General features: G+C 29.1%; 1 protein-coding gene across 1 annotated transcript; it reads left to right on the top strand.

Moving 5' to 3' along the window:
• Positions 1-11,128: 11,128 nt before the first annotated feature.
• On the top strand, positions 11,129-12,709 carry LOC109793276 (LOB domain-containing protein 1). Its single transcript, XM_020352738.3, has 2 exons — positions 11,129-11,531; positions 12,235-12,709. The coding sequence occupies exons 1-2, from the start codon at positions 11,202-11,204 to the stop codon at positions 12,556-12,558; spliced, it is 654 nt and encodes a 217-aa protein (XP_020208327.1). The 5' UTR covers positions 11,129-11,201; the 3' UTR covers positions 12,559-12,709.
• Positions 12,710-14,991: the final 2,282 nt, after the last annotated feature.

Here is a 14,991-nt window from a genome sequence, read left to right as displayed (position 1 = left end):
AGATGAATTACCATACATCCAAGGTTGAATCATATATATATACGCACGTTTTTTATTGACTTTGAACCAATTACCACTGGCTATTCTACCTCTGTCATAGCAACCAACCATATAGTCTAAGTTATGCTGGAAAGATATATGTCACTACTCTTTTAAAATGGTTCCATTTTTGGATATGTCATATGTCTACAACTTTTCTTAGACTTTCAAATTCATATTCTATGATCTGAATATTACATGGACACACACAAAAAAATAATAATAATAACATGTTTCTCCTTTTCTTTGTCTAAAATCCAAGTTTTTTTTAAAAGCATATAAAGGATTTTTGTACTTAATTAATACCCTTTCTCATTTGCAGGAGTCCTTTTGATAAAAAGGACTTGATTTATACGTCACAAGTAATTAGAAAATTTTAGATTGGGTGACAAATATATACTTTCATATCCACTTTATAATAAATAATTTGTATCATAATAAAAAAAATTATTTAATGATAAATATTTTAAAATATTAATATATAATTTATAAATAATTATAACGAATAAAAATTGAATTTGTACCTGCCTGAGGGTACACTCGTAGTCTTCTTAGTGAGAAGGGCCGAACGGATGCTTCAAACGGACTCTTCAGAGGGGGGAGGTACCTGCAAAAGGCACTCCGACGCTCAAGTTAGGACAAACACGATATTCTAGGGTAATTAATGAACAGTGACATACCTCGTTATGTGTGACCTATTTATAATATCTGACATGGGCCTGAACGTGGTGGGCTTGAACGTGGTGGGCCTATTCTAATCTTTACCAAATTAGGTAATACGATGCTAATCAGCTAATCATGTCTTAATTATGCACTTGTCCTTGTTAACTGTGATTTGTACTATAACCCGTTTAACCTATCGGCACATTGCCGAGCCGACAGGCTAATGCTTGGAAGGTTGCATGTCTTCGGCTGTTGACCGGGCCGGTAAACGTTTACTTGGTAATCCTATCGGATCGGCATTGGGCCGAGCCGATACGTAGTATGCGGGGATGCATCATGCTGTTTGCATCGGCCTTCAGCCGAGCCGACATGTGCTAGTTGACTAATCTCGGCCTTCGGCTATAAGCCGAGCCGATGCTAACATCATCCTTGGGTATGGTCCAGTTCGCATGAGTGTCTGACGGAACGGCACGTGTTAATCAACGTGACCGATAGGGTCCTCCCGGTACAGAATTAGATAAATTTTTTTAAAAAAAAATCTACAAATCTTACGATTGAAAAAAAAACTCTTAAAAATACTTTTGTATAATATAAAAGTTCGTGTTTAATATATAGGAGTTGACTTTATTTTTTTTCTCATTTTTCTCTCTCTCTTCTTATCTCTCTTAATTAGTTGTAGAAAAATGTTTTATGAACATATATTCTCTTTTATTGAAAACAAATGTGCCCAAAACCGGTGGTTAATTTGATAGCATTTTTCAATAATATAATTGGATATTCATGCTTTACTTATGCGCAAATGCCCTTTGTTTTATTTGCAGACATGGATATTTTACTAAAAGAAGTTTGTTTTGGCATTAAAAACTTTCCTTTTTAAGCTGATTCATTGCATGCTCAAAGAACGATGTTCTTGTTCTTGTTCTTGTATTTATGATGGTATAGTTGTAGGAATATTTATCACGCAACTGCACGTGCTGTTACATGCATTAGGTCGTTGAACAGATGATACACGTACATTTGCACACATGTTATGCATTTGAATTTGAATTAAGACACCGCAAAATATGTGGCGTGGTGGCATGCTATCTATGAGCTAGCTAGCAATGGTTGAATCTATTGGCTCCTCAAAACGTCTCCAAATAGAAAACAAATCGCAATATACATGAGTAAGAGTATATTCCAATAAATCTTTCCTTAAAACACTTATCAATTTTTTTTGTAAGTTAAACATAAATTATAACATATATTTTGAAGAAACTGATATAATGTAACTTCAAACTTTAGCTTTTGGCAAATAAATTTTTTTTTTTTTTTTTTATCTTTGATAATACGCATAAATTTATCTGAATAAGTCCTTAAGTTTTAGGTTGAAAAGATTATGTCTCCAACGCAACTATCAGGTATTTTGCAGTTCGCCGCCTTCAACAATTGGATTGTGATTTCTCAGTTGCTACTCCGGCCGCCTGTTATTTTCACGTTACATGGGATTCTTATGGAGCTGGTTTTTCTTTTTTATGCTAAATTATAAGATATACAAAAGTGGTAGCCTGGTTTTGTATACATTTTTTTTATGGTTTTATTCTTAAATTTTTAAATGATAAAAATTAATTATAAAAATTAATTATCCTTATAAACATAAAATTGATTTGGTATACATATTTCTTGGACGATTTTATCTTTAAATTTTTAAATAATAATAAATATTATTAAAAAAATAATTATTCTTATAAATACAAGATTTGAATTAAGATCTTAAAGTCTAAGTAGCAAACACAACACTAATTAATTTAATAAATATCGATAATTTTTAAATATTTTTATTAAATAAAATATAGATGTATAAAATGTCTTCATGTCACTAGAATAAAATGTATATGTACCAATTGTTACATATGGAGGGAATCAAAATAAACCAAAGAAATTAAGGAACATCAAATATATATCATTTAGGCTAAATTATATTTTTCATCTTTTATTTTTTTAAAAAATTCATTTTGATCCTTTATCTATTAAAATGTTCATCTTGGTACTTTATTTTTTTTAATATTTGAATCAAATTGATTTTTTTTAAATAGTGATTATTTTTAATTTTGCAACATGATTTTGAATCAATTTTTAATTAATTCAAAAACTTGAAACTTGTTACATTAGATTCACTTATATGAAAACTATGAAATACAATTTATGTTTGAATCCAAACACTAGTAGAAAATTAGTATATTACGTCACATCTTTAACGTCTGACACACTAAAATCTGACGTAAAAAAGACGCGGTGGCATTTTTATAATTTTTGTGAACTTTTTTACGTCGGACCCTACCAAGTCTGACATAAAAAAAAGACGCAAAAGCGAATAAGAGAGTGGGAGGCACACCCGCACGCATTCACTCACTCGGATCTCATCATCACTTTTCTAGATTCTTCTCCGTAAACCCTCTCTCTCTCCTTTGTTGCTAAATCATTTTTTTTGTCTTCTACAGAGTGGGGTGAATTCTTCGTGTTACTCATTCGCACATTGTTGCAGTTCATCAGGTATAATCAAGGTTTCGCTAACACCTTTTTGCTTCGCATTGCTATTGTGGCTATCTGTTCTATTTGGTTTTTTGGTTGTTCTATTTGTTTGGGTTGTTGGCCCTTTCTTCTAGGTTGTTCTATCAAACAAAATGACCCGTTCTCCAAGCGACCCATTCTCCATGCAGAATAGCCCGTTCTCCATGCAGAACGACCCGTTCTCCAAACAGAATATATAGGTCATTATGCTTGTACTCGTTATATTTTTTTTTAATACTTTTTTACGTCGGACCTTGGTAATGTCCGATGTAAATTTACGTCAGTTTTGAAAATCGACATAAATTTACGTCTCTCGCATTAACGTCAGACTTTTTTCTGACGTAAAAAGCTTAAAATAACCTATGTAAATTACCTCTTTTGTACTAATGAAAAGGGCTATATAAACATAGTGAAAATTGTGTAAAAAATATGTCTCATGAACAACTAGAAAATATTATGAAATTAGAATTTTTGAAAGTTTTTCTTTTCATCATGTTTATGATACATTTGGTTTGAACTTCAATTGCATTCAACAGTTTTTATTTAAATGAATCTTATAAGACAAATTTCAAGTTTTGAATCAGTAAAAAAAATTCAAAAAAGCTAAATTGACCTAAATTTAATAAATAAAGGATCAAAATGAATGTTTTAAAAGATAAAAAATCTAAATGAATCTAATAAACAAGATAAAAGATAAAAAATATAATATAGTTTATTATTTATTATACTTCAGATTGTTCGCATAGTCATTCATCCCATATACATATTTAAAACTTTTATACTTATATTAAAAAAAATTGTACTTATTTCAAGAAAATACATGCATAATTTAAATTATAGGAAGCTTTCACACTTAATAAACAATATGGATCTTATTTTTGAGAATTGGGCATCGGAAGGAAAAATTATTTAATAAGATATAATATACCAATTGTGCCTAGCTAGGTGAGATCAATGTAAGGAAAAAAATTATCCTCCGGTCAATTGATAGAGTAAATTCAATGTGTCAAACTTGTAAAATAAGTTATAATATTATGAGTCTCCAATAGAGTATAATAAAAAAATAAATTCTCTTAAAGACTTGAATTGATCTCTCCTTGTGTATTTAATTTCTTAAATCATTAAATTTTGTTATTATGTTATATATGAAGTGTCATTAAGATTGTTAATAAGCGATATTTATTGGAGAACTTAACTTGTTGTTTTTAATGAAATCTCTCCTTCAATCATGTTTTATTCATCTACAAAATTTGAGATATTTTTTAAGGAATCCAACTTTATTTCTACGTACTCAAATCAATGTGTATTACTGGTCAAGTCATGACAAATTTATAAGTGGAAGAAAGTTTTATCATCGATGGAAAAAAGAAAAAAATTGGTCTACAAACTTTATATTATTGTCCATGTGAAATCAAATTACGACTTAAATTAGATACGAACATGTGCAAGTAGGAAAAGCTGTTCGAACTCAACAAATTAAAATGAAGAAAAATATAAAAATATTTTTTTAATTTGATACTTATTTTTTATTATTATTAAGTGAAATCTTACGTTTATTTCATTAATAAAAAATGACGGTAAAAGTTATTTAACGGTCTTCACACAGAATTTCATCTTATAAAATCAACATTGAAAATATACGTAAAAAATGTTACTTATAATATTATAATCAATATGTAAAGTTTGATTTTAACAACTCAAATTCTTTTTTCTCTCTCTCTCTTTTTTTTTTTTTTTGAATAAACGTTTGAGTATGTTCTTCAAAGCTATTCAAATTACTACATTAAATATATGTTTGTTTTAACTTTGTGTTTCCTATTTTCAAAATACAAAAACTTTTTTTATTGTGGTGATTCATAGACCCTCTAGCTACACATGTTCTTCACCTAATATTAATCATTAAAATTTTCCGTTACCCTTAACCAATATTGCTACTATGCATGTTCAATTCTGTTATTTATATACAACCTGCATCAATGATCACCTCGTTCTTTTGTGAAAGTGTACAATATTAAAATTGAATGGCAACGATTTACAATGGTTATTGAAGACTTGCCTGGATATTAAATATGCTTAGTAAGTCATCGCCATCATATCGAAAAAGTTTTAATTTTCACCTTCTTTGACAGTTCAGTTGTCACTATATATGAGTCTTACTATTGCTTTTGCTATTATAATTATCAACATGTCATAATTATTACCGTCATTGTTTTACGTCGGTATAGTGATTATTGTTGAAATAAACATAATCATAACATCTAACTAAAAATGATTCTTTATACATATTTCTTCTTAATCTATTAAAACCTTGTAAGAATTACATAGGTTGACGTCAAGACCATGTTTACCAGGTTAGATTATAATGCTATTGATATGATCTAAACTTATTATCTCTGTCGAAATCCCCAGGCTTCTTTATGATATGTAAGGCAATGAGGTGAATGCGAGCTTTTCATATTTATTATTGCAACATCTTGAAAATATTTTTGAGAGATTTACTATTATCTATTGTTCAAATTAGTAGTTTGAATTTAAGAATTATCAAATATTTATCGAGTTAAGAAATTTAATATGAGGATCAATATTATTAATGTATAGTTTAAATTTTATAATATAATATCAATTAATGTGAGATTTTTGGGCGAAAACTACAAAAATGATGAGCAAGGATGGTAATGGGCCCTTGTGGAGAGGTTAGTACGATACTCATCCCTAACCCATCCTTGTGTGGTTATTTAGTAAGTGAATATCTACGAATTTTATAAATACTCGCAGATATATATGAATATTCATGGATATTTGTGCTTTTATTAAAATATTACAAAAAAATTTATTGTATATATGTTGATTTTATAGGAATATTAAAGATAAACAATTGATATTAACTTTTGAATTTGTATTTAATGCTAATTTTATTGAAATATTAAATACTACGAGATAAATATATAAATATTTTACTCAATAGATATTTGTGAATATGAATATTACTATATTTGCCCCTATCTTGTTTATTAACAAGTAAAAAAATACCCATACTAATTTGTGAGTACCCATTTAGACTAGTCATTAACTATTGGTGGCAGATTTTACCCCGTGAATACTCATGAATATGAGTTTTTTTGTTATTCCTAATCATGAGACTGATAAATGATACATTTGGCATAAATATAGAGACCTTTAATACTAAAAAAAAAAAAGATAAATTATATATTTTAAATGTTTTAGATTTAGACAATGATTAAGTCTTTTTTAGTGTATTTTCATTTTGCTGCTTGCCGTGAAGTTTGATAAAACTCTTCCCAACACCCCTTCTTGTTGGAAGATCAGCTTACATTATGATGCGTCAAAATGAAATTACTAGATAATTACTTTCATACTTTTGTTCATACAATAATTGTTTGAGTCATGGTAAAACTACTCAAAGATATAATGTGGCTAAGTATTTGAGTCATGGTAATTGCGATGCATTGTCATCTTACGAAATATATTAACACCATAAAGCATCTTTAGTTATAGTTTAAGCAAAAAAAAATTCATTTTGTTTAGTTGCACCAATTTAGAAAAGCAAATCAATTATATTTTATCATGTTAAAATTAAAGAATGTTAGAATAGTGGATTAAGCCTAACTCAACCCTACAAAACCGACTTGTAAGGTGAAGGTTGCTTTCCACTTATATACTATTCAATTGCCTAATCTCTAGTCGATGTGGGACTTGAGTTTTTCCCAATACACTCCCTCACGTCCAGCACTATTGGGCTTGGTACGTGAATAAATGGTGGGTGACCCTTTTTAATGATCTAGGATAGGCGGGACTTGGGTTTTTTCCCAATACACCCCCTCATGCCTATGGCACATGCATCAATGGTGGGTGGCCCATTTAAAGTGGATCTAAATGGCTTTGATACCAAGTTAGAATAGTGGATTAAGCCTAACTCAACCCTACAAAACCGGCTTGTAAGGTGAGGGTTGCTTTCCACTTATATACTATTCAATTGCCTAATCTCTAGTCGATGTGGGACGTGAGTTTTTCCCAATACACCCCCTCACGTCCAGCACTATTGGGCTTGGTACGTGGATAAATGGTGGGTGGCCCTTTTTAATGATCTAGGATAGGCGGGACTTGAGTTTTTTTCCAATACACCCCCTCATGCCTATGGCACATGCATCAATGGTGACCATTTAAAGTGGATCTAAATGGCTCTGATACCATGTTAGAATAGTGGATTAAGCCTAACTCAACCCTACAAAACCGGCTTGTAAGGTGAGGGTTGCTTTCCACTTATATACTATTCAATTGCCTAATCTCTAGTCGATGTGGGACTTGGGTTTTTCCCAATAAAAAATGATCTTAAATTATTTGGTTCATAATTGCTTAATACCATATGTTTTGAATAAAATCAATATGAACTAGATATAAGACGGATAAACTACTTTAGAGTAATGTTACTTAAACTTCTTAAGATTAGTAAATTGTTTTATATGTCTAAAAATAATGTTTTCTATACAGAAATATGAAATAATGCTCATTTTCCCCTATATTAGGTCTTAAAATACTTTTAACCCATCTAATTAACTTTATTTTTATTGCATATATATGACATATGCAACTTCTACATTTCTTTTATTACAATTTAATCAATAATTATTTATTACTTGATATTATCGCACTTAATTATTATGATGATTATTGTGATAAACGACCATAATCTTAAATCGTATATTTAGCTACTATAATTAAATTTTATAAATATTTATGGAGAGATATTTTTATTTGTTTTGTTAGACTTATTATAATAAGGTTTATTTTATTTTTTTGGTTAAAAAATGTTTTTTTTTTGTCATACTTGTATAAAATATTTAAGTTGTGGTTTGTTACGGAAAATTGTGGAATCAAACGATATATAAAAATATATATAATTAATGTTTTTTTAATGATGTGTGTTATGCATGGATATATTAGTATAAAAACTTAAATGCATTTATTACCATTTTGTCATAAATTTTCGTATGTTATATTGGAATTTTTTTTAAAAATTATCGTATTATCTTAATTTTATATATATTTGATAATTTTAGTTATTAGTTGATTATTATTATTATTATAATTTTGTATTTGTTTTAAATCAAATAATAGACATAAAGACATGTGAAACTCCAACATGATTTATCAAGTACAAAAATCTTCTCATAAAGATATAAGTAAGACTGGTTCACAATTAACCACTATGCACAAATATCGTCTCAAAAAGATGTGAATAGAATTGACTTACAATCGATCACCACCCACAAAAATTATATTGGAAAGATGTGAGTAGAATCAACTTGCAATCGGCTACCACACACAAAAATCATCTCAAAAGACATGAGTAGGATCGGTTCACAATTAGCCAACATGCACAAAAATCTTCTTGAAAAGATGTGAGTAGATTGACTCGCAATTGGTCACCACACACAAAAATCATCTTGAAAAGACGTAAGACCGAATCGCAACCAATTACCATGCACAAAATTCATCTTAGAAAGTTGAGTAAGAATGGCTTGCAATCATCCATCACACAAATCATCTTGGAAAGACGTGAGTTAGAACAAATTGCAATTGACCACCACGCATAAAAATCATCTTGAAAAGACGTGAATATGTAAGATCAAATTAAAATCGATCACCATGCACAAAAATCGAGGAATCAAGGTTAGCTGCAAATGAACCATCTCAAAATTATCTTGAGAGGCCTCGACTATTTGGCAAAATATGAAGAAGGTTGCCTACAATCTTTACACACCTTGTGCTTAAGATTGGGGACAAGGGTGCCATATTGGAAATATTTTGAGGCCTACTCATCGCCTAATGTCCAATTTAGTAGTTTGAATTCAAAGGTTGTTGAATATACACCAAGTTGAGAGAAGTAATATGATGATTAACCCATTAATACATAAATTGAATTTTATAACGTAACACCAATCATTATGATATTTTAGAGTAGAAACTATGAAAATTATAAGACTCATAAATGATAAGTTTGGTATACAAACAAACCTCTAGTACTAAAGAAAGACAGATTACATATCCTAAATGCTTTGGACTTAGACAACAACTAAGTCTTTTTTAGTGTATTTTTCATACTAGAACAACTATCAAATTTTGGATTAGGTTAATAATTTTCCTTCATGGAAAACCATTGTTTTGGTGAATTGTAACAAAGATTATATATTTCAAAGAGAAATTATCATTTAAGAAAAATGGCACTCCAAAATTAAAACAATTAGATATATAAACATTAATAAAAAGTATTGCTCTACGTGTAAATTTTTTTAATTAAAATTTAATATGGATGTAAGTATATATGGATAACCCCTGAACCCAAACTTATTTAAACCAATCCAATGAATTTTGATAAATTTTCTCATTGTTCAAGTCAAACCAAATCCAACCATATCAAAACTCGGTACCAAGTTGAATAATGGTTTTAATGTATTTTGACTCGTAATCTAACCAATCCAATCATATATAATAATAATAGTAATAATAATAATAATAATAATAATAATAATAGTAATAATAATAATAACAGTAATAATAATAATAGTAATAATAATAAGTTAGTGTAATCACTTACTCAAGACAATACTCTTTATTACTTTTGTTCAGTAACGGATATTGAATTTTTGGGGTTAATTAACATTGTAACAATATGACATATTTATTTTAAATTTTATTTTATATTAATATTAGTTATTTGAGATGATAACAATATAATAAATCAATAAATTTATTTTAAAATTTAGTTTGTATCATTATTTATTTTATTAATTGATAACATTGTATTTGTAATAAGATATCAAATTATTTACATCTATTATGAAATATTTAAATTTTTATAAAAAAAATTAATTATATTAATTTGATTGACTTAACTCAAGCTAACTCATTTGTAATTTTGCTAAGTTATATTTAAAAAAAATACATAAATTCAACTTAACCCAATCTATTGAATTTTGATTGAGTAAAATAATAAATTCATTCAAATTTAACCTAATTCAACCCCAAAAATTTAGAGTTTATTATCGCAATGAAATATAAAATTGAACTATTAAATATACATTTTATCTCTAAATAGATGGATTATATCTCATTAATAGTTTCTTGAATATATTTTTTTTATAAATTATCTGACCTCTCTGTTACCATCATTATCTCACCCATTTATACCTAGAAAAAGAAAATCATATTCTAAATGACTTTTTTTTCTTCTAAATTTATCCCCAACTATCCCTAATTTCACGTTACAAACATTATTCTCAAATCTCACATTTCCGCGTCAAAAGAAAACAACGGATAATTTATTCGCTTGTACCATTTCATACACTACATTCTAATTGCATGCTGTATTGTATATTATTCCCTTTGAAAATATTATTTAAACAAACATGCTTGATAGTTGATACTAAAAACAAATTGTTGAAAAATCACATAAAAAAAATGTGTTCTCTTTCACCCAATTACCCCAACCCTCCGCACCCAAAAACTGACACACGGTAAATTCGTTGAGCATTGCTGATCGTTCAATGATTAACACCATCTTATCATTTTCAAAACCCCTTTTTACACACCAATAGATATTCTTCCCAAGCAAATTATAGAAAATGACACAAAATTAACCACGTTATTTAATTTAAGTAATTAAACGTAACATCTCACTTTAATTAACACATGTTTTCATAATGAAGTAATGAAGTCCCTTTTTTGTAAGTGGGTCATTTTATACGGCTTTAAGAAAATACATCGTCATCTTTGGTTGTGCAATACGTAGGATGAAGTCACCCACTTTGTCCCAACATGCTTCCCCTTTGGTCTATATATATAGCAAGAGTGAGTCTAAGTTTTTATCCTAAGTAAGGAACCTTAAAAACAATCGTAATCCTAGTTGCTCTGTTTTCCTCTGTCTCACAATGGAGTACAAAGTGAAAACCACAACAACTTCTCCACCAATCCCAATCCATGTTCCCACCATGCTCTCAAACTCTCCCCCATCTTCATCTTCTTCACCTCCCTCACAATCTCACACACCTTTCCCTTCACCCTCTCAGGGCTCTCCCCCTGCTGCTCCTCCCTCTCCTCCGCCGCCCGTGGTGGTTAGCCCTTGCGCTGCTTGCAAGATCCTCCGCCGGAGGTGCGTGGAGAAGTGTGTCCTGGCTCCCTATTTCCCTCCCACTGATCCTATCAAGTTCACCATTGCTCACAGAGTCTTTGGAGCCAGCAACATCATCAAGTTCTTGCAGGTACCATCCATGCCATGCATTAACCATTTTTTATTATTTTTGTTTTTTTGTTATTGCTTTCTGTTGCATGACATTTTCTTCAAAGGCAACAAAAGAATTGCTTGAATTGTCTCTGATCATTTTAGAGGAACAAAATCATGGGTTTTGGTCAAAAGTGGGGGTAAAAGCTAGCAAGGGGCATACCTAATTGATGGGTTGTTTTCTAACTTCCTAACACATCAATCCTGTGCATAATTCTATCTTCTTTCAACTCTAGCTAAGCAACCACTACTTTTTTTTATCTTTATCTTTTGGGCAAAAGAATGATTAAGTCAAATAACATTTTGCATACTGCCTTGTTTTTCTTTTCTTTCTTGCTTTGTTGCTCCCCATTGTGACAAAAATAAGTTCTTAAAAAATAGTCCCAATTGTGACCATACTTATAATTAATTATAAACATATTTGAATACAAACTTGTAAATTTATTTTTTTCAGTAGATAAATTCTGAAATTTTTTTCTTTCTATAATTTGTATTCTGAAATTGCAGTTACAATTTAAAAAGTTAGTTACCATTGTATATTGGATCACAAGTCAAAATTTAGGTGCCACATTTGGAATCTGGCCAGACACAACCAATTTTGTTAATTAGTCCAATTATAATAGGGCAGAGCTGAATTTTGTTGTGTTAACATTAACAAGAATGAAATTGCATGAATTTGTCAGGAACTGCCAGAATCCCAGAGAGCAGATGCTGTGAGCAGCATGGTGTATGAGGCAAATGCTAGGATCAGAGACCCGGTTTATGGGTGTGCAGGTGCAATATGCCAACTTCAGAAGCAAGTTAGTGAGCTACAAGCACAGCTGGCGAAAGCTCAAGCTGAGGTAGTCAACATGCAGTGCCAACAAGCCAATTTAGTGGCGCTAATTTGCATGGAAATGAGCCAATCACAGGATCAAAACATGCTTCAGCCTCAACCCCACGTTGATATGAGCTGCTTCATAGAGGACAACACTTTCGGAACTGCTTGGGAGCCTCTTTGGACATGAATATCAATTATGTATCCTAGATATTTGTATTAGAGAGAGAGAGAGAGATTAATTTGTTCTATAGTAACTGGTAAACTTTGAACCTCCCAAGTGGAGGATGAGATAATGAAGATTATACCGAGGGAATTTCAATAAAGTCATTAATTAGTTATATGGTAGATATGGGTCATGGTTCTCGCCACCTCATTAGTCATTTCATGAGCCAAACCTTTGACAATGGTGAAAATAAAATAATGAAAGAAAAAGAAAGGGAATAAGTAAAACATAATTGATGGCGGTCTTCTCCGATATAATGACTCAAAGAGAGAAAAGTGAATAGAAGAAGAAGAAGAAGAAAATGAGTACATGGCATAGCTGTTTTAGTTTGAGTCAGCATAGTCTTGAAAGTTGAAAGTTCAAACAGCTTCGCAAAGCAACTATTTGTTTTTGGACCTCATTTTTTTTTCTTTTTCCCTTTTTACATTGAAAAATAATTTTAGCTTTTCGTGTCACACCAACTGTACGTGGACAATATCAAAATGCCTTTCCTAGCTATCTAATAACATCTAAACTACAATTTAGGTTTCATGCTTCCAATATCATTGCATTCGGTAAGTTTCTTCATCTATTTGTCTATTAAAATAATTTTTTTCATCTATCTTTTATATTTGAATTAATTTGACTTTTTTAAACTATAACTTTTAATTTTACGACACAATTTTAAATCAATTTTTAATTAATTCAAGATGTAAAAATTATAATATTAAATTTAACTATATAAAAATTATAAAATTCAATTATATTTGAATCCAAAAAGAATTATAAATATAATATAAAAAATATGTAAAAAATATTAACAACTATAAAATATTATGAAATTAAATATTTTAAATTTTTAAATTTTTTTTAAATTTATTTGTATGCAATTTTTTACTATGTTTATAACATTCTTTACTTAAACTTTAGTTACATTCAATAATATTGATATAAGTGAATTTAACGAAAAGAATTCCTAATCTTGAAATCAGTTAAATAATGATTTAAAATTATATATCAAAATTAAAAATAATCATTATTTTAAAAGGATTAAATTAATTTAAATTTAAGAGGTCAACGATCAAAATAAATATTTTAAAAATTTAAGGATCAAAATGAGTCTAATAAATAAAATAAAAGACAAAAAAAGTAATTTAATCTTTTAAGACTCTAAATTACCTTGTATACTTCTTCTCGTAAAGTTTTTAAAATTAAATTCATTTTTTTCGTCTTTTAAAAATTTACTTTAACTCGTATATTAAATTCTCATTATATAAAAATTTCATCAAATACGAAAGAAAAATAATTGCGTTGAAATTTAACATGAGAAGACTTATTCCCATCAAGCTCCCTATCCCCAAATAGATAAATAAATAAATATAAGATTCATCCGTTGTACAACAACCAGTCAATAATATTTTATCCTCTTACTCTAAGACATTTGATGAAGTATAACTCATTCAATGTGGTAAGTAATATTTAGAACTATATAATATAAGTTAAGAGTAGAATTCTAGAAATATAGGAAATAAAAGGATGTGCTGTTGCTAGATGATCTTCCTCTTCCGGTAGCGTAAAGTCGGAATAGGCATTTTTAACAAAAAAAAATGTATTTAAAAAATGAGTAAAGTTGACATGTCAATATCAACAAGCGTATCATTTAATATTTCGCCCCTTACAAGACTAATCAAATTGGTGTTATTCATTCATTTTTGGTTACACTTTCGAATTACTTTTGGACGAAGCAGTCTATATGTTTGACAGATTATTTTCTTCTCTGTTGAGTATAAATTACAAGCAAATCTGTTGAATCAGAAGCTGAAAAGGTGTTGCGCGCTTTTATTTGGAAATTAATTGACAAGTTTAAATTTAATTTAACTTAATTTTCTAACTATAACTTAAACACATACTTAGCTTTTATAAGTGTCACATTTTGATGAAAACACTTTTTCATTTGACTCTTTTAAAAAATGAAACATATGCCATATACTAAAATTATATATATATATATATAGAGAGAGAGAAGAGGGTTCAAACACCGGTGTAACTTTTACTAAGTGTTACACTGCTCATATTAAATATGAATTTTAAAAATTCAATTATTAGATTGAAAGTTCATATCTCTTAGATCATATATGTCAAATTTTGTATTAATCTAAGATAATTTTTTTTCTCTTTTTGATATTAAAAAAATAATTTAAAATGAGAGGTTATAGAAGTTAAAGAGTTAGTTTTACAAAAAGATAACCTTTTTTCTTTTTTTTTTATTTTGACAAGTTGTTTTCACTAAGAAAATTGTGAGAAATTAAAAAAATGTTAAGAACCTAAAAGAGTTTCAATATTATCATAGGGGCTAAGTAAAGAAAGTAAGATAAAAGAAAACTACTTATTAAAAAATTCTAAATTGTATTACAAATT

This window comes from Cajanus cajan, chromosome 7 (assembly GCF_000230855.2).
Source record: "Cajanus cajan strain Asha chromosome 7, NIPB_CcT2T_4, whole genome shotgun sequence".
Taxonomy (NCBI): Eukaryota; Viridiplantae; Streptophyta; class Magnoliopsida; order Fabales; family Fabaceae; genus Cajanus; species Cajanus cajan.
Note: the sequence above shows the minus strand (reverse complement) of the source record. Positions and strands in the feature narration are given on the sequence as shown.

Coding starts and splice junctions, on each gene's coding strand:
- LOC109793276 (XM_020352738.3), top strand. CDS start 11,202: ATGGAGTACAAAGTGAAAACCACAACAACTTCTCCACCAATCCCAATC. Junction 11,532..12,234: donor ACATCATCAAGTTCTTGCAG/GTACCATCCATG, acceptor TGAATTTGTCAG/GAACTGCCAGAATCCCAGAG.